This window comes from Podarcis erhardii, assembly GCF_964252035.2.
Source record: "Podarcis erhardii genome assembly, chromosome: 6".
Taxonomy (NCBI): domain Eukaryota; kingdom Metazoa; phylum Chordata; class Lepidosauria; order Squamata; family Lacertidae; genus Podarcis; species Podarcis erhardii.
Window position 1 is genome coordinate 97,394,780 of NC_138510.1, and position 19,849 is coordinate 97,414,628.

At 41.2% G+C, this 19,849-nt stretch overlaps 1 protein-coding gene and 1 long non-coding RNA gene across 7 annotated transcripts in view; both read left to right on the forward strand.

Annotated features, from left to right (window-relative positions):
* Positions 1-19,849, forward strand: part of LOC309343556 — a 151,548-nt gene that overhangs the window by 74,539 nt on the left and 57,160 nt on the right. The gene's annotated exons all lie outside the window — the stretch shown is intronic.
* Positions 1-19,849, forward strand: part of RC3H1 (ring finger and CCCH-type domains 1) — a 68,206-nt gene that overhangs the window by 14,953 nt on the left and 33,404 nt on the right. For all 6 annotated transcript variants that reach the window (XM_081865124.1, XM_081865125.1, XM_081865126.1 and 3 more), the window contains exons 2-5: positions 9,126-9,487; positions 11,955-12,075; positions 14,007-14,246; positions 17,563-17,738. In XM_081865124.1, the coding sequence (XP_081721250.1) occupies positions 9,257-9,487; positions 11,955-12,075; positions 14,007-14,246; positions 17,563-17,738 (768 nt within the window). In that variant the 5' untranslated portion in view covers positions 9,126-9,256. The remainder of the gene's footprint in view (positions 1-9,125; positions 9,488-11,954; positions 12,076-14,006; positions 14,247-17,562; positions 17,739-19,849) is intronic.

Below are 19,849 nucleotides of genomic sequence, written 5' to 3' on the forward strand. Positions count from 1 at the left end.
ATTTCCTGCAAATGCCGTTAGAGACATCTCTCCCCTTTCCTGTGACAGGCTTAGAAATGAAGAAAGAAGGGAAAGGGGGGAAGCACTAGCCTGAGAGAAAATCCAGTACTTTGCCTGCCTGAAAAAACACCACCTTCAAATTTCCAAGCAATCCTGTAACCTACCTTTTTATTACTGGATCAACGTCACCACTAATAATGAACTCGAGGAAGGGCAGAATCTGGCATTCTGAAGATCATGACAAGATGATTATCATATTGCCCTTATGCTGAATCAGGGAGATGGATTATTGGGTGTTGGAAGAAAATGACAGTCAAGTTGTGGAATATCAAGGACTCTAATCAGCCACTGTGGAGCATGTGAGGTGTTCCCTAAAGGGAGACATATTCCCTTTTTCAATAAAACAGGATCTGTGCAGGAGAACTCATTTCACTGTGTCTTTAATATTCTGGTTCTTCAGAACTATACATTTATTAGGGGAAGACTAGTTTATGTAATTTATGGAGGCTGTGTTTTGCATACTCTTTAGAACTTGTAATAATGTTTGACTATGGACTTTTATAAAAATAAGCGATATCAGAATTAGATAGAAATGGAATATGTAGGATGCAACACATTGGCATTTTATCACTGAATATTGCTGTAAATGTGTCTTGAATTGCATTGCCTTCTTTAAAACGGTGGAAAAGGAATTTTATGTTAGGACATTATGTTAGGGGCTTTATCTGAGAATATGTCCATATTGTTCCCAAATATTACCTGATAAAGGGCTTTTTTGTGTACTCACTTTTTGCTATGTATGTTCAGTATCGTAGCAGCTGTTGTTTTAAAATGGTGATTAGGTAGTGAATTGCACTGGTTCTATTCCTAGTGTTGCTTCCTTAAATGGAAAGATGTTGCAAGTAGGCATTTTGGAAATACAGTAAGCACTTGAATTGTTAACCTTTCAGGGTGCATTATATAAATTGTAATAACTGCTAGTTGCCCTGGTTGCAAATCCGTAGAAAAATTTTATTGCACCAGCAGAAAAGAGAGAAATTATATCCTTACATCAGGAATATTATATGCATATGCCCTATGGTGACTCCTGGGGATAGGCACCCCCAAGCATTTGACTTGATGGCTGGAATTTATTATTGGAAACCCTTTTCTACCTTTGTCACTGCTTTTTCTCCTTGCCCAAGAAATCTCCTCCCTAATCTCAGGACTTCCCAGATTACCATGTTGTATTGCTTTCGGACCTAACATTCAGGTAATTCAGTGTTGTGAAACCCATACCACACCAACATAGTTTGCTCCTTTACTCAAGTAACTAAATTGTTAGAGAAGGACTGTAACCTCTGTAGAAAAGGTCTGGCTTTGTAGACAAGAAGAAACAATTATGAAGAAGGTTCAAAATATGGGTAGCCAAGCAGTAGGTGGCTGAACCTGAAAAAGATAGAGTAACCTGTGAATATCGAAACCCCCGTTAGGGACTGGCGGGTTTTTTGGGTTTGTTTTTTATCTGCCACTTGAGGGACCTAATTCTGTTTATGTTTGCTGACCAGGATATCTTTTCCTTCATGTTTATTAGTGGAAATGTTTAGTAGTTTCATGTTTATTAGTTGAAACAATTGTGTGTCTGTCAGGGCACTCGAAAATAGGGCTTGGGAACCAAGAATGATCTCTCACCCTGTGGGTGATCTGGGAGTGTGGAGTGCTCAGCCCTTGCCCTCTGATTTTGCCTGTGAAGCTTGAGCAGAAGGGTGGAAAGAGGTGTACTGGCCAGGAAGGAAAATTGCTAGCAGTTCCTAAGAACAGAATGTGACAAATGCAACAAGGACAAATGCTATACAGTGGTACCTCGCGTTAAGTACTTAATTCGTTCCGGAGGTCTGTACTTAACCTGAAACTGTTCTTAACCTGAAGCACCACTTTAGCTAATGGGGCCTCCTGCTGCCGCCGCACTGCCGGAGCACAATTTCTGTTCTCATCCTGAAGCAAAGTTCTTAACCTGAAGCACTATTTCTGGGTTAGTGGAGTCTGTAACCTGAAGCGTATGTAACCCGAGGTACCACTGTACTTGAGAAAGAAGAATCAAACAGCAAGTATAAACTGACATCCAGGAAAAAATTAAGGATTATAAGATTACAACTGGTACATGATTTAGCCCTGTTGTGCTATTACTGTTGCAGTGGTAGCTTGAGGAGCAACATGGGACACACTTTACTGGGGATAGCCCTGGTGCAAGCTCTACTGAAAAAGGGTCATCTGTTCCACCTTAGTTCACTTTAGTTCACTTTATCTGTTAGCTGAAGCTCCCTGTCATGCACTGAGTTATGTGAAGACATGTGGAGCAAAGCTGTTGGAAGGCAAGGTGCTAACCCTAATGAAATATGGGTTCCACCTAACCCGGCTCCATCTTTTTCTTCCAACTCCAGAATTCTATGATTCCATAATTCTTGTAATTTTCTTTTTAAAGCAGAAGATTTTATGATACTAAGATTGCTGTTCTTAAGCTAATGCGGCTGTGTCTTTCAAGGCATGGATTTCTGACAACACTGTGTCACCGAGACAGGTGTTGCTATAATTGTGGGATGTGTGTGTATATATAAAGAATGCGGAAGTAATAAACTTAAAACTTGCAGTTAACACAGTAGACTAGCTCTGAGAATTTCTGTTCTTAATATTTTGTTAAGTAAAGAATATTAGCTCAAGTGTGTGTGTCTGATAATCAAGGAGCTTCAGAAGCAAAAGTAAGGTCCACTTTTTCAGTGTTCAAACTTCTCTACCACTATCATGTGACATATTTTACTTGACCAGAAGAGAGTCTTTGTTTCGCTGTTCTGTATAGCTGTGGAAATTCTGTGTAACAGAAACTCGGAACGTTTCATGTATGTTGCAACTGAGTCATTCTTTTTATAAAGGTGTAGTTGTGATTTTAACTTTGAGAGCTGTTTGAATTGTGAATGCTTTGCAGGGCTGTTAGAATGAGGATTTTGAAGTGCAGGAGACAAATTTTTATTTGTTATTACAAAACAGAGCGGGTTTTGATATATTTTGAAATAAATGTCAGTTGAACAAAAAATTGCAGACCTGCAGTAAATTGGCTTGCGGTTCTTTTTGTGAAAGTGTTAACTACATTTGTTAATGGGGAAATGCCAGTGGTGTATTTTGTGCTTTTAAAAAATAAAACCTTTATGGTACCCTATGTGTACCAGAAAAAAGTATAATTCTGCAACCTGTATAATTTTTTATAATCTACTGCATTTATATGGCTGGTTTTGCATGATTTTTAAACTTCTGGAGCACCTCAGTGGGGGTTGGGGCACTGTGCTTTAGTGGTTCTGCTCCTATTCCAGGGCCATTTCCAGAAAGCAGTTAGGGGAGGCTGCTTTTAAGTCCCATGGGAGTTGTCCTGTGGTGTCCTGCATGGTTCCATCTTCTTCTGCCATTCTATTTCATATCTCTGTGAGGCCTCTGAGCTGTCATCTAATTTGGAGTGAAGTGCTAGCAATATGCAGACAACACCCAGCTCTGTTTCTCTGCCCCATCTGAATCAGAAGAGATGGTTGAAGTGTTAGATCAGTGCTTGGAGGTGGTGATGGACAGAATTTGAGCTGTGTTAGAAATTCAGATATACAGTCATGGAGGGAAAAAGTGCACCCTCTTTTAATTCTGTGGTTTTATGTATGAGGACATACGGTAATAACAATCATCTGCCCCTTAGCAGGTCGTAAAATTAGGTAAATGCAGCCTCAGATGATCAATGCATGACATATTGCACTGTGTCATGATTCATTTAACAGAAATAAAGCCAAAATGGAGACGGTATATGTGAAAAACTATGTACACCTTATGATTCAGCAGCTTGTAGAACCACCTTTAGCAGCAGTAACTTTATGTGAGCATTCCACGGTCTGACCTTGGGGTGAATATGCTGGGACGTCCACTCCTGGGTAGATTGGCACCTGTCTTGAATGTTTTCCACTTGTGAACAATATTTCTCACTATAAGATGACTGACTTAAAATTCGTTGGGGATGGCCTTATAACCGTTCCCAATTACATGGGCAGCAACAGTTGCTTCTCTAAGAGCGTTGCTGGTGTCTTTCCTCCTTGGCATTGTGTTAAAACATACCTGAATGCTTTAGACCAGCAAACTGCCAAAACTTCAACTTTTATAGAGGAAGTTACACTTGCTGATGATCAATTAAGCAAGGATATTTGATTAGCAGCATCTGTTTGCTACTTAGCTCCTTAATTTCTATGGAAACAGTAAGGGTGTACTTAGTTTTTCACACATGGCTTTTCCATTTTGGCTGTAAATCATGACACAGTGTAATATGTCATGCGATGTTGTTCATCTGAGGTTGTATTTACCTAATTTTAAGACTTGCTAATGAACAGATAATTGTTATTATATCTTCATACGTAAAACCACAGAATTCAAAGAGGGTGCACTTTTTCCCATGATTGTATAAGCTAGGGGCCAAATGGCTCCTTAAACCAAGGTTATAGCTGCCAAAACATAATGTCTGTTTGCCATTTGGGGGCAAAATGGCTCTGAAGTCTTATTTTTCTATTGATGAACTGACTGTGATTGATTTTCAGTTAAGCACCTGGCTACTTCAGATGGCAACCTTGAACTAGGTTAAGAACTTTGAGAACTTAAAGCAGAAAAGTCATTCTATCCAGGGACAACCCGCCTATTCCAGCCTATAACATCATTCACTGCACAGAAAAAGCATTTTGGTTCCTAAAATTCATTCTGATTGTGCAGATAAAATATAATGGATAGAATTCTTCTGGATGTTGTATTAGTGTGTGAAAACCGTCAAGATTCAATGATCCCCAGGCATGCAGCTCCAGGTGGTGGTGATGTCAGGCTCCATCCTGGTGCCCTGGCATTTTCACTTATTTTTAAGACCCACCTAAGATTGTAATTTTTTTTAAAGCAGCTTTTAACATTGTGTTTTAATTGTTGTAACCCACCCTGGGACCTGCTGGTGAAGGGTGGGTAATTAATAATGATTATTATTTTTATTCCTGCTCTGCTAATCATGTAGGCAGTGACAACTTGCATCCTGACCGCTGAAGTTCCATGCAAGTTTCAGAGATTTACCAAACTTTGTCTCTTATCAGCAGCAAGGGCTGTAAATGTGTCTTCTTCTAGAAGGTGGATGGTGAATCAGGATGCTGAAAACCATGACCAATGCATTCCCTGTATTTTACACATAATTAATGAATATGCACACATGACAGATGCATTTGTTTTGATCTGTCTAGTTTAAACTGAGCCCTAGGATCTAGTTGGAGGATTATTTACTTGAGGTGTCCTTAAGGCTGTGCACTTGCAGATATTGGCTGGTGGAAATATAAGAGCCTGTCATCATAAATCAAAAGAACTATGATTTTTGTGCGCAAAAATAGGTGTCTTTAAAAAACAAAACAAAAACTGCTCTCACTAAATGATTCATTGCATAGTTCAACTTTGCCAGGAAGCTTATGAAAGTGTCTTGAGAAACACACATATTACCTCTTGGTTTTATGGTTACTTCCTGTGAAGCACAAGAAACAAGCAACCTTCTGAGCCATGAACTTTCTGAGCGTGGAACATGTAGCTTACCATCTCCACACTATGATATTTCAGCAAAGCATTTCAAAGTACTGGTATAGTATAGCAGCTCAGAGTATGGACTATAAGTCAGGTAGTCCCTGACTTCAGGATCACTCACATTGACTACATACTCCTTTGGTTGACCATATACAAGTCTCTATTTTCCTCCTATCATGTGTATAATAAAACTTACTAAGTTTATGGGATTGTATCTATAGTTGCATTTGCATTTTATTCTAAACAAGGGGTGGCCAATATGGTTTCCTGCAGGTGTTGCCAGCCCCAGACAACATGATCAGTGGCAACAACTAGAGGGCACCATGTTGGCGACCCCTGTGCTAAATCATGGTTTAGTGCAGTGAGCACAGACACTTCTTCTCCCCTTCCCCCTCCCATGTTGCCTGGAGGAGTTCAGAAACTTGATTTCTGTTTCCCTTAAACTTAGCTGGTATTTTTGTCAGAACTGGGGATTGTGATTTAATGTTAACCATGATCAGTTTCAAAATAAGCCAACTTTAAACCACAGGTAATAAAGCAGTTTTGTTTAAACAAAGATTTAACTTAAGCATGATGTACGAATGTAGCTACTGTGTCTCAAATGATTATCTCTCTCTCTCTCTCTCTCTCTCTCTATCTATCTATCTATCTATCTATCTATTCTGTCTGCTTTCTCTGAAAGCAGTGTGTGAAAAGTAGTCTGTGATTCTTTTCTTTTATGAGGTGCACAAATACATCATGAGAAAACAGTTACAGTGGTGCCTCGCAAGACGAAATTAATCCGTTCCGTGAGGCTCTTCGTATAGCGGTTTTTTCGTCTTGCGAAGCAAGCCACTTGACGGATTAGCGCTATTAGCGGTTTAGCGGCTTTTAGCGATCAGCTGTTAAGCGGCTTTTAGCAGATCAGCTGATAAGCGGCTTAGCGGCTTAGGAAAAGGGGGGGAAACCCGCAGGAACTCGCAAGACATTTTCGTCTTGCGAAGCAAGCCCATAGGGAAATTCGTTTTGCGAAGCGCCTCCAAAACGGAAAACCCTTTCGTCTAGCGGGTTTTCCGTCTTGCGAGGCATTCGTCTTGCGGGGCACCACTGTACTTTATTGCAAGACCTTTATCAAGGTCCAGTTGCTGTTAGGTTTTGAAAACAAGGATAATCACATCTGAAGATATGAATGCCTCTGTGGGCAGCCATGTTAAAAGGTGCATAGTCTTCAGGGGGGTCTCTCTAAGAGAGTATACATTTTTGAACATTTAGTAATTGTATAGTAAGTAAATGAAAAAATGCTGTTGTACAAAATGTATTTGCTGCGTAACATTAATAATTAGTGCTGCATGAACACATAAGTTGCTCTGTAAGCAAAGCCAAAGCTTGGAATTGGGGACTGAGTAAAAATGCCATATCTTGAGAAATGCCATAATTTGAGTATCACAGCCATTGCCGTCATCCTCAGCACAGCCAAGCGGCCTAGGAACTTGGTGGTGGTACCAGGTTCCTCGGCAGCTTGCCTGTTAAAGGTGTGTGAGCAACAGTTGGTGAAATGAACAAAGCCTGGGATGGGCTTAGAAGCAGTCAGAGGTTGGTGCTTCCTTGCCCCTCTCTGAGCAGAAGGAACAAAATATATAAAATGGTGCGAAATGAAACAAATATATGCAGTGTTGTATAACTTAACAGAATCTAGTGCTACCTCAGCACATAGTTTCAAATTTATTGATACTGGTGGTGGACTCATTCCTTGGAAGTTTTTAAATAGAGGTTGGATGGCCGTCTGTAATGGATGCTTATCTGAGATTCCTGCATTGCGAGGAGTTGGATTAGATGCCCCTTGGGCCCCTTCCAACTCTAGGATTCTGTGGTTGGTCTTGCAGATAATCGAAAGGTGTTCCTACTTGTTTGTGTGGGGGGGGGGAATTATTTATATTAGTTGTGCATTCGCATGGTTATCTGTGTTGAGTAAAAATTCTTTCCAGACAACCAGACAGGAAAGCTTTGTAAAATGTGTGGCATTTTAAGCCAGATGTACCTGAAGGGATAGGCTTAGGAAAAACATTTGTGATCTAGTAACATTGTGGGTTGGCCGGTGTTTCCTGCTCTACTCAGGCAGTTGATACACCACCATGTTGGTATGTGTTCTGTAGTCCTGCAAGAAAATATCCTAGGTGCTTTTGCATAGCCAGATGAAATTGCAAAATCATGGAAGGTGGGAAATGCTCACCCTGGCTGCACCATGTCATTCTAGTTGTAATCCTGCCAATCCTGCCCATATTGCCCAATTTAATCCAGGTGGACAGAGTTTATCCCTTAATAGGTCATGGCTATGGAAATAAGAATAAACACATCTACTTGGCACAGTATGCATGTCCCTAACGCATGTCACATGTTGCAGTGATGGCACAGGGCAGTGTGTTCTGGTAACTGGTAGACGGACATGGAATAACAAGTTTTGGAAAAAGGCATGCTTTCCTTCTTGCAATAGGACCCTTTCCAGCACAGAAATAACAAATAAGAAGGGGACAAAACAGAAGAATAAGGATCCTTAGATTGAGGCTGTATTAAAATGTTTTTTGTGGCCAAGTGAAAAGTTTAGCATGCTTTCATCAAAATCTTTCACAAAGGCAATTCCCCTCCTGCCTCACTGCTGCCAAAAACTCTAGGGATCTTTTCTCCTGAAAGATACTGGGTACTCTGACCTCCAATTTGCAGTACAGTGGTACCTCGGGTTACAGACACTTTAGGTTACATATGCTTCAGGTTACAGACTCTACTAACTCCACTAATAGTACCTCGGGTTAAGAACTTTGCTTCAGGATGAGAACAGAAATTGTGCCGGCATGGCAGCAGCGGGAAGCCCCATTAGCTAAAGTGGTGCTTCAGATTAAGAACAGTTTCAGGTTAAGAATGGACCTCCGGAACGAATTAAGTACGTAACCAGAGGTACCACTGTATTCTGCTTGATACAGTAAAACATTGGCCCAGTTCACATGTCCCATTATACCATAGTTTAAAACAAAGTGGTTTAATGTGAATGAGCAGTGTCAGTGTGCATGCTGCTCAAAGGTTCCATGGCACTTCACCACACCTCCTTTGGCTGTGCTGCAGACAAAACATACTGGAGTCTGGTTTCTCATATCACCTGAACCACGTTCATTTTCAGCTTAGCACTTATGGTTTGCTCGGAAAACAAACCACAAGCTTAGGTTCAGATAATATGACAAGGTGGACTCTAGCTTGTTTTGTCAATGGTGCAGTACTCTGGGAACATTTAGCAGCATCTATTAGCACATTAAACCATAGCTTGTTTTTAAACTGTAGTTTAAATGTGACATGTGCATTGGGCCACTGATTCCAAGGCTGGGGGTAAATTGTTTTCTGAAAGTTTCACCAGTCCTGGGAATAAAATGGAACATGCTACTTCCAAGAAGTCTGTGAAAACCATTGGATGCCTTAATTAAATAGATTAACCCCCTGGCTTATAGTACAACATCTATAGACACTAACTTCTTTTTTCTTTCTTTCTTTCTTTTCTTACATTTCAGGTCATATTTCACACTATGTGCTGACTGTCTGTACTTACAGAAAATATTTAAAAACATTTTTTTTCAAAAAAAAGTTGATTCCAGTGGAATCTGTGCTTTAGATTTTGTCTTGTGAAGTAACGCCTGAAGAAATGCCTGTACAAGCTCCACAATGGACGGATTTTCTTTCCTGCCCTATTTGCACACAAACATTCGACGAAACAATCCGGAAGCCTATCAGCCTGGGCTGTGGCCACACAGTATGCAAGATGTGCCTGAACAAGCTCCACCGGAAGGCATGCCCCTTCGACCAGACCACTATCAATACAGACATCGAGCACCTTCCTGTGAACTCAGCCTTGCTGCAGCTTGTGGGTGCTCAGGTAAGGGTATCTTAGCCTGTCCCCCCCCCCCAAATCAGATTTGTTTACTGTGGAAGGAGCAAATTTATCTATATATATAATGAAAATGTCATAATGTTGTTGCACTGCAATTCACTTGGCCACAGACAAGTGGCACTGCTGACTACAGTGTGAGGATAGGTGTTGGATGCCCAGTTGAGTTGCAGAGGGACAGCCAGAACAAATTGTCACAGAAACCCAACAGCTGTCCTGCTCCTTTGCCTGCAATCTCCAGGCCAGCTGGTGCGTGCTGCTATTGGCCACCTTCCTCCTTCTTGGACAGCTTGGCAATCTGCTTCTTCTACCTCCACCAATTAAGATGAAGAGTCATCCCAGTAGCAGGGCTAGGCAATATCTGGTTTTCAACATTGCAGTATATCACCAGCTAAACATTGTGATTTAGTGATATATCACAGTGTCTGAAACATGGAACTATGTAGGGTGCAGGGGGAGCAGTCATGAAAATAACTTGGGTGGAGTGGTGGAGATCAAGCGAAGGAGCAGTCATGGAGCTTAATAGGTATGTGCTATCTGCAGTGTGGATTCCCCTTCTTAGAGGCAGGCAAGCCCTCAAATCTGGAGGGTGAACTCCTTCCACTTTTCCCTAGACAGAGAGAGGGGGAAGGACAAAGCAGCCCAACCATGATTCCTGCACCAGGTAGAGACACCACAATTATGGGGGGGGAGTGCCCAGGCTGGGAGGGGGACTGTTCTGCCATTGGAAGGGAAAGGGAGGGAAGCCAGCCAGCCAGCTGCCAGAAGGCTCGCAATTATACTGCCCCCTGGAGTTTGAAGGCTGTGTTTTGCAATACATTGCCAACTCAATTTGTTTTGAAATGGTTCTTATGATGTGGTCTATAAACTGGTGTTGGACGATGTATCAATACGTTGCTCACCCTACCCATCAGAAGGAGCTGTGCAGGAAGAGTTGGCCCAGATGAAGTGCTGTCCAGCACTTCTGGTTTTCCATGGTGTTTGTTCTACTGAGCCAACTCTTCATCCTGCTTGGCTGCAGTGGTGGTGTGAGGTAGAAAGAGGAAGGTCTTAAGGGGTTAGTGGTTGAGGCTAGGAGGTTTGGTGAATTGTGAAGGGTTTGCTGTGGTCTGGGGGTGCAAAGGTTGGCAGGGGTAGGAAGGATTGATAAGTGAAGCCCCCACCATTTAAAAAAACCATGTGCAAATAATAGACAATAGAAGTCAACAAGTATTTCACATCATGGACTTTTAAATGTTATCTTGTTCTCAAGAAGGCAGATAGAGCAAGTAACCACAAAGGTGCAAATCTTAACTTTGCAAAGTTATTACTTTGTTTACAACATATGAGTGATGTAGGGTGCACTATTTCCCTAAAAACTTGGGTCTATGGTGCAAGTAAGTTGCCTAATTGCAACTTGAGGTAAAGTTATGTACCTGCTCAAATTCCCAGTGTTTCAAGAGAGAGGGTAGCTTCAGGCCCCTCTCCTGACATTAATGCCCCAGTTCTGCCACACACCCCTTCTGCACCTGTTATGCAGCCTACCTTAAATCCTGCTTGCTGCAGGAGACGGCTGGTGCTGGATAGCAAAATGTGCTGGGGGCCAGCGGCAATTAGTTAGAGAAGCCATGATCGCTTTCCCTTCTATTGTATTGATGGATTTATTATTATTTTTACCATTCTCCAGGTTGCAAACTTGGAACCTTATGTAAATGTGATGTGTGAACCAGCTCTTAGTAACAGCCATGTTTATGTTTGTAGTAGCTTGTCAAAAATAGTAAACAGGGTTGCTTCAGACATCATTACTTTTCTTTTGTCCGATATCAAATCCTGTAATAATTGCTGGAGTTCTGAAGATTTGAGTATGGATAGGATAGATGGGAAGTTCCCACTTTCCCTTGTCATTAAATTACAGTTTATTGAAAACACGGGAGTCTGGCTACATTTTGGCTACATCTTTAATCAAATTAATAAGCTGTTGATCAGTGGAGGCAAAGTAATAGGCTACAGTTACTACCACTTTTGAGATTGAATATTTTTACTTAGTTTTTCATACTGAAGGGAATGCTAACATAATTTTTAAAAACTCCTCCTGATTTCAACGTCTGCTACATTGAATCTATTTTTATAGGAAGGTGATACAGAAAGGTTGGAAATGAATAAAAAAGGAAAATATTTTCAGATATGCTAAGAAAAATAAAATGTCTCGTCATAGAAGAAAATTTGATGAATAGTTGCAAGGCAACTATTGTACTGAATGGTACAAATGTGATGAATTTGATAGGCTCACTGTAAAAGTATGTGACAGGAACTTTTGCTTTGAATTTTTTTCAATCCGTCTTTGTATTAAAGTGATATGTGTTATTTAAAGTTAAAAGAGTTTTAGAGGTGCACTGCATTTTCCTCAGTTGATGGGGTAGATGACTGGAACTGCTAGTCTCTTCACTTTTGTACTTTGATTGTTATCTATACACAGGTGCCAGAACAGCAGCCAATAACTCTCCGTAGTGGCGCTGAAGATACCAAGCATTATGAGGAAGCCAAGAAATGTGTGGAAGAACTAGCCTTGTACCTTAAACCACTCAGCAGTGCAAGAGGTGAATAAGTGCTCTTTCATACATTATAAGAAAACTAAAACAGTTAAGCAACATCTATTGGTTTTTTAAAAATACCCCCAACACTATTACATTGACTACAATGGATGAAAACCTGCAGCTGAAAACACAATCACTTTGAGTGCCAAAGAAGTAATGTTAGAAAAGAAAAATGGCAAATAGAATTGAAACATTACTACACACAATATTTTACTAGCCAGCCTGCCCTACACAATACCTTTGAGGCACATCAGTAGCCCGAAAGGAACCAACTTGCTTTCATTTTAGGCAAGTTAACTCTGATTGCCCAAAAGAGCTCTGTCGCAGGTGACCAGCCGAGTGGCTATTTGCTAGTGCTAAATTCAGCAATCAGATTGTTCAAAAATTCTTACTGTTATTCCTCATTTTCAAACAGCAAGAAGAAATAGCAGAAGGTGTTACTGTGGACCCTACCCAACTATGCAAATTTTAATCAGTTAATTTATCAGCTAAGAGGGTCAGATGGGGCTCGTCAGCCTGCGAAAGTAGCCCATCTAGGAGAATGAAAACTGATCTTAAACCTCCACTGCCTTGAGGGATATCGTTGGGAGAAGAAAGGGCTAAGGAGTAGACTCTACACAAATCCAGAGTGAAGTCCCTAAAACAGTTGGATGGCGCCTTGTATGCCTCCTTCAGACAACTCCTGCAGCCAAGCTGCTGCCAAAAGTATTGCTTTCTTTTCCTTTGGACCACATCAACAAGGCTGAGAGAGAAGGGTCATCTGGGCAGCCCAGGACCTCCATACACACAGCCCAGGCTTGCACCCCAGGGAGGTCACTTTGGTGCTGCTGATGCAGTGGTTTGACTCCCCGCCCCCCGTAGGTGTACTCAAGACAGACAGGAGTCAGCAACGATCAGCTAAGTCTTTATGAATTTGCATATTTGTAAAACAGTAAAACAGGGAGGACATTTCAGTGACCTGCAGAAATGTTTGACACTTAAATAATAAAATAATAAATAAATTCTGCTGCCCCATCCTGTAGTTTCTTCCACTTGGTTTGACTTTCTTGCAGTTTCAATGCTATGTGATTTCTTGTAAGGAAAACCCCGCATTTTTTCCAAGTGATAAACTACTGTGTTCACAGAGTTTCCTCAACCCTCTTGCATATTCCCTGCACTCAGTCTTGTCTTTGTTAGTTGCACTGCGGAAAACCAGGGTAGGGTGGGGTGGGTGAGACAGAAATGTGGGTGAGTTCTTCATGATGGGAACAGTGCAGCTACTTTGAAGGGCAATGAAATAATATGGAGTGTGAATACACGAATTAAGTTCTTAACCCGAGGTACCACTGTAGTGCGAACATAAATTGATACGGAAATTCATTATTTGGAAATGAATGGTGAAGAAGCAAAAACAGAAAGAGGAGAGACTTCTTCATGATGGCTTAAATTGGTTCATTTCGAAGACAAAGAATTAATTTTGGGAAGAAAAAAGAAAACATGAAACATGTAAGAATATATTAAAAATGGAGGATTTTAGAAACAAATCTGCTGCCTGGTTATCTATTAAAAACTCATTTTGCAGGCCTACTTTGTACAGTTCTAGTTCATTTTTAGTGCACGCTTATCCAGAGTGACTTTTTGATGTTTTAGTTTCATGGAAGCTAGTTTACAACTGAATATTTTTTAGTTGATCACTAACTAGAAAAAAAGGTATCTGAAGAAGTGTGCCTGCACACGAAAGCTCATACCAAGAACTAACTTAGTTGGTCTTTAAGGTGCTACTGGAAGGAATTTTTTTATTTTGTTTAGAAAAAAAGGGATATCTACAGAAGACATTCTATAGGCTATAACTCTCTTAAGACTGAAGTACCATTTCACTAACCTGCCAATGGACAGGTTGTATTGCCCCTGAGAAACTGAGAAATAACTTCCCTGCTTCTGTTTTTTTTTTAAAGGTGTTGGACTGAACAGCACCACTCAGAGTGTACTCAGTCGCCCCATGCAAAGGAAACTTGTGACATTAGTCCACTGCCAGTTAGTGGAGGAAGAAGGGCGGATCAGGGCTATGCGTGCAGCACGATCTCTGGGTGAAAGAACTGTGACAGAGCTCATTCTTCAGCACCAGAACCCCCAGCAACTTTCTTCCAACCTCTGGGCTGCAGTGAGGGCCAGAGGCTGCCAGTTCCTTGGACCAGGTATATATCACTCAAGCCATGGCATTTGGTATAGTAACAAAAATTAAGGGAATTAGTGAATTTGGTTACTTACAAATTTCAATGACTAAAATACTACTTAGTTGAACTGATCAATAAGGAAAAGTCCATTGATTTCTATGGGTCTACTGTAAGTTTGATTCTGATTAATATTTGATATTGCCCTAAATATCTGTTCCTTATAGTGCTGACAGTTTGAACTTCATAGATAATGGATTCAGAGAAGTGGGATGCATGAAATGGAAACCCTGGAAATTTCCATGTATTATTTAAAATATTTATATATTGACTTTCGCCAGGTTCAAGATATCTTATAGTCTCAATATTAACACATCACTGAGCAGCAATAATAAAAACATCTACAACTACCCTGCCAATTTTTAGATAACTGGTAGACTTCAGTATGTGACTGGGCTTTATGCAATTGCTTAAAGGCCAGGTGAGAGCACCATCATGCTTTTCATAGAAGGTCATTCCACAGCTCAGGGAAGACTACTGAAAACACCCTGTTCTTTATTGCAAATGACAAAATCTTCCTTTCTGAGGGGGCAGAGAAGGACTTCTGATAATCTCAACGTATGAATTTATTGCTTTTGTTATATTTATATCCTGTTTTTCATCCTGTAAACCAAGACAGCATACATGGGTTGCCAGGTAGACTCTCTCAGGCATTGGCCAAACCCAGACCTGTTCAGCTTCGGTAGGATGGCTGTTTGTCATGTGCACTGGGATACACACATAGTTGTCGGCTTTTTCTTAACTGCTAGAGTACCCACTCGCATGAAAAATATATATTTCAAGTGAATACTTCTGACATGGGATAGCTCAGTTGGTAGAGCATGAGACCCTTTATCTTAGGGTCATGGGTTCAAGTCCTGCATTGGGCAAAAGATTTGTGCATTGCAGGGGGCTGGACTAGATGACTCTTGTGGCCCCTTCCAATTCTACAGTTCTATTAATCTTCGTTACTAGATTAGGACCATGCAGGGTGGATAAAAATCAATGATATTTTAAATTAAAATTGGATTTTTTTATATGCTTTTGGAGGAAAAATCTTTCTAAAGATAGTTTTCTATTTAAGTTACATTATAGTCCAAAGGCTATTCATCAGGAAATAAGGATTTGTTTTTGATTATGTAGCACGAGGCTTTATAGGCAATGTGTAAATATTTTGGTAAATGAATTCCATTAATCCATTCACATTGTCATGCGCTTCCAGAGATTTCTGTAAGATTATTTGGGGCAGTTTTTTCTAACAAGAAAATATTACAGATGCTTGTTTTTGCAGTTCTAGAAAGTGTGAATTTGTGTCTGCAGAGATAACATGCCTTTTCTTCACAGGAAAAATGTTATAAAATAAACATACAGAGTTGAGGAAAAAACCTTAATCCCATTGTTTCTTTGCAAATTTATATACACAGAATCAACCCCTTACCTCTTAAATGCTAAGTTCCAAGAGGTTCAATGAATAGATTGTTTGGAGTGGAATAGATCTCCAGAAGTAGCTAAGTGTGAAGCAGTAAAGATGAAAGCGCAACCTTGTGAGCAAAATACTCCAAGAGTCTTAGGATCTTTGTGTAACAATTGTGCAAGTCAGTTGCATGCCTGTGCAACTCAGACTTGAGGCAAGTGCTGAAGGCACTTCAGGGCTGGCAACCTCTTCCCAATCCCACTGGGTTCCAGCAACTGCACTAACACTTAACTGTACAGAATAGGAACCTGAATGTAGAAGCAAATCCAAAGGGGTGGTGTGGTGGTGGAAATAGTAACTGGGATCTGTAAGTCCTTGGCGAGACCTTGAAGTGCTTGCCAGTCAATTAATAAGAGTTCCCTGCTTCCAGGCCCTTCTTCCCAGGGCTCGCCTGACATTCTCCAAACAATAAAGTCTCTACCTGGAACTTCAGTCCTGCCTGCAGCAGGAATCCCTGAGGTTCTCCGCTCCAGTCCTTGGTTCCCCTTTTCCAGCTTTCCACCAGCCTGTGTCTCCTCGGCCTGCTCTTTCTGCAAGCCTTTTCCAGCCCAGGCCTACCAAGTGTATCTCTCTTCCTCCTTCCCCTCTAAAAAAAGTACAGCAGAAAAGTTGTCAAAATATAAACAGTTAACTTATTAAACCTCACAATAATTTCATAATTATCTCTCTATGTATTTCTAATACTATAACCAAATCAGTAATTTTTGATATAACTGTAAAAACTACTCTGAAAATTTATTATTCCAAAAATGAAACCTTATACCACCAGCAAGAATGAGTCTTTCTGTAAGAAAATGATTTAAATCAAGCCTTACTGACTAGTGATTTAAATCGTGATTTAAATCTATTTGATTTAAACCAAATCCACTCTGGGACCATGTGGTCTAGGTGCCTAGCAGTCTCATCATGCTTAATCAGCACAGCGCAGCAGCTGAGTACAGAACTGTTAAATTGTCGAAATAATGAGAAGACAGATTCAGTTTGAGCTTAGATGCGGAGTATGAAAACAAACCGTTAATTTAGATATATTTCAACATTATTTTCCATACAACCTGCACAAAGTTCCTGCCAGCCTTCATAATATCAGACTGTAAGTTATAATACTGTAATATCTTTTGATTTGGGTACATCAAAAAATGCATTGGGGTTCTCAGTATTTTCAACAGTAGACCTGCCTGTACACTGGATTATTGACATTTCTAAAACCATGTGATAGAGATATATATTTTCTTTTAAGTGAAACTGTATATTGTCGGGATTCTACTCAAGCTGCTTGTTTGTATAGTGGGTGCCACATTTCACAGCTTGACCATAACACTGAGGTTTGTAGAAACTCTAATGCAGTCATTAAGCCTGGTGTAAGTTATGTAAGGGACGAGGGTGGTGCTGTGGTCTAAACCACAGAACCTAGGGCTTGTCAATCAGAAGGTTGGCGGTTCGAATCCCCGCGATGGGGTGAGCTCCCATTGTTTGGTCCCAGCTCCTGCCCACCTAGCAGTTCGAAAGCATGTCAAGTGCAAGTAGATAAATAGGTACCACTCCAGTGGGAAGGTAAACAGCGTTTCTGTGCGCTGCTCTGGTTCACCAGAAGCGGCTTAGTCATGCTGGCCACATGACCCGGAAGCTGTCTGCAGACAAACGCCAGCTCCCTTGGCCTATAGAGCGAGATGAGCGCCGCAACCCCAGAGTCGTCCACGACTGGACCTAATGGTCAGAGGTACCTTTACCTTTAAGTTATGTAAGGCCTAAACAAAATAGAATAAGCAGTATATATCTGAAATTGCTCTTGATACCTGGCATTCTGTCATGCTACTCTTTATTTTTCAGCAATGCAAGAGGAAGCTCTCAAGTTAGTTCTTTTGGCTTTGGAAGATGGATCTGCTTTGTCTCGGAAAGTCTTGGTTCTCTTTGTGGTACAGAGGTTGGAGCCACGATTTCCTCAGGCTTCTAAAACCAGCATTGGGCATGTTGTCCAGCTTCTATACAGAGCCTCCTGTTTCAAGGTACAGAGCAAGCTGTTTGGGTTGTGGTTTCAGGGATTTTGAAGTAGATACTGAGTTGTTATTATTGGTGCAGAAAGAGTGCAGATAGAATAACCTGTATTCAGAAAAACCTACACATTAAGGAGCCAGTTTGAATATTACAAAGAGCTTTAGAAACAGAATCTTTAATCATGTAGTACTCAAAATGCACCAGAATATCTCCTGGCTGATCATTCGCCTGGGACATCAGGCTCAAGATCCACTTTTAGAAACTCAGATATATAAGCTAGGCACCCAAAGGCCCCTTAAACCTGAGTTACCATCACCACAACAGAATGTGTATTTGCCAGGGGGTTGGACATGATGACCCTCGGGGTCCCTTCCAGTTCTATGATTCTATTATCTCAACTACATTGCTTGATTGGAGTTTGCTCTTACAGTGATTCACTTGTCCCAGTACGCAAGAACTGTGGTCTGTGAGCTCCATTTGGGAGGCCTGTGGAAAGGTTGCTGTAGTGTCGAGTTTATTTGTACTCAGCCCTGCACTTACTTTCCTTGATGTGATGATGGAGGACTAAGATGTCCATGATTCGTGCAGCAGTGTAGAAGGACAACACGCACATCTTTTGCCACACACGAGTCAGTTGACTCGATGGAGATGTCAGTCGCTACCTGGTGCCCAGAAGTGGTTATAATTGGACCCACCCCAGTAGCAAAATGTGCCTGGTGCCCAGGGAATTTCAGACACTGCCTTGAAGAGGTTCTTTCCATGTCAGAGATAGAGAAGAGTCTGAAATTAAGCTGTTAAACTAGGTCACAGGAAAAGCAGGCATGTTCTCACCACCTTTTCCAAGACCCCTAATATGAGGAAATTTTGCCGAACTTCATTAGATTGGTCTTCTCACTTTCATTCTAAAACTTCCAATGCCATTTGCAGGAGTTGTACTTCAGACTGATGAGCTCAGACTTAACTGAGCACTAGAGCTCTGAAACCAGTACTGTATGATCTTCAGATCACAATTTGAGCTGCCAATACATCGCATCAGCTCAGCTTGCCTGCAGACAGCAAAGGCACAGGCAGGCAGAGCCAGAGAAGGTTCAGGGCGAGTGCCTTCTCAAGCTCCATCTACATTCCTTCCTGTCCCTTTGAGGAGCCCCTCTGACTTGCGTGAGCCTGAGTCCCCCAGCTGAGCAGTTTAACAAAGCCCCAATGCCCCTCTGCCTGACATGAACCAGAGTGGTATCGGGCCTTGTTCAGGAGGGCTAGGCGATGTATCTCAGCTGCTGCTTCCTCCCTAAGGTGGTGGTGGTGGGAGAGAAGCAGCCAAGATACATTCCAGACATTGTGATATATCAGTATAATTGTGGTATTTAGCTGCTGATACATCACAATGTTTAAAACCAGATATTGCGCAGCCCTACTGAGTACTTGATTTGCTCTTTTAGAAATGTCCACTGTTTGACTAGATAATCAAGTTTAGCTTCTAGGGTCTGCAGCACCACTGACTTGTTGGATGCCAATGCCGATCTGATCTTATCCAGGTACACATCGGAATCCTCAGTTTCGTCAATGACATTAGTCAATTTTGCACTCTTTTGAGATTGGATCCCTGCCCACACCATGTCTCTGCTGCCTCATATGATAGGTCTGAATAGCCTGCTTTAAATTCAGCCTGATATCTTTTTTGGCCAGTTACTTTTAGGTCCTCTCAGTCCTTGCAGCATTAGCTTTACAGTCACCCTTTACAATATTTGCCCTCTGGTTATTGAAGCCTTGTTCTTAAAGCAGCCATTAGGCTTCATGATACACTCCACTCCACTGCTGCCAAAAGGTGTTGAACTAGAGAAGCCCATGGTACAGTATAAAGCAGATTCATTTGATCAAAAGCAAAGTTAAAAGTACAGAGCTTGGTTTCTTATGGTACAGCACTCTTCATTAAAATCAGAACACTCGAATTGTCTCCTTTAGTAACTCTAATCTTCTATTTCTAGTCACTTAAGCACAGAGTTTCTCAAAGCTTCTCAACCTGCCCCCTTCTGAACTTCCTCTGCCCACCCTACATCAATCATCTGTGTCCCAAGGACAGTGTGGAAATTGTTGCCTGCAGTAGTTGGCATAACAATTTACTGTA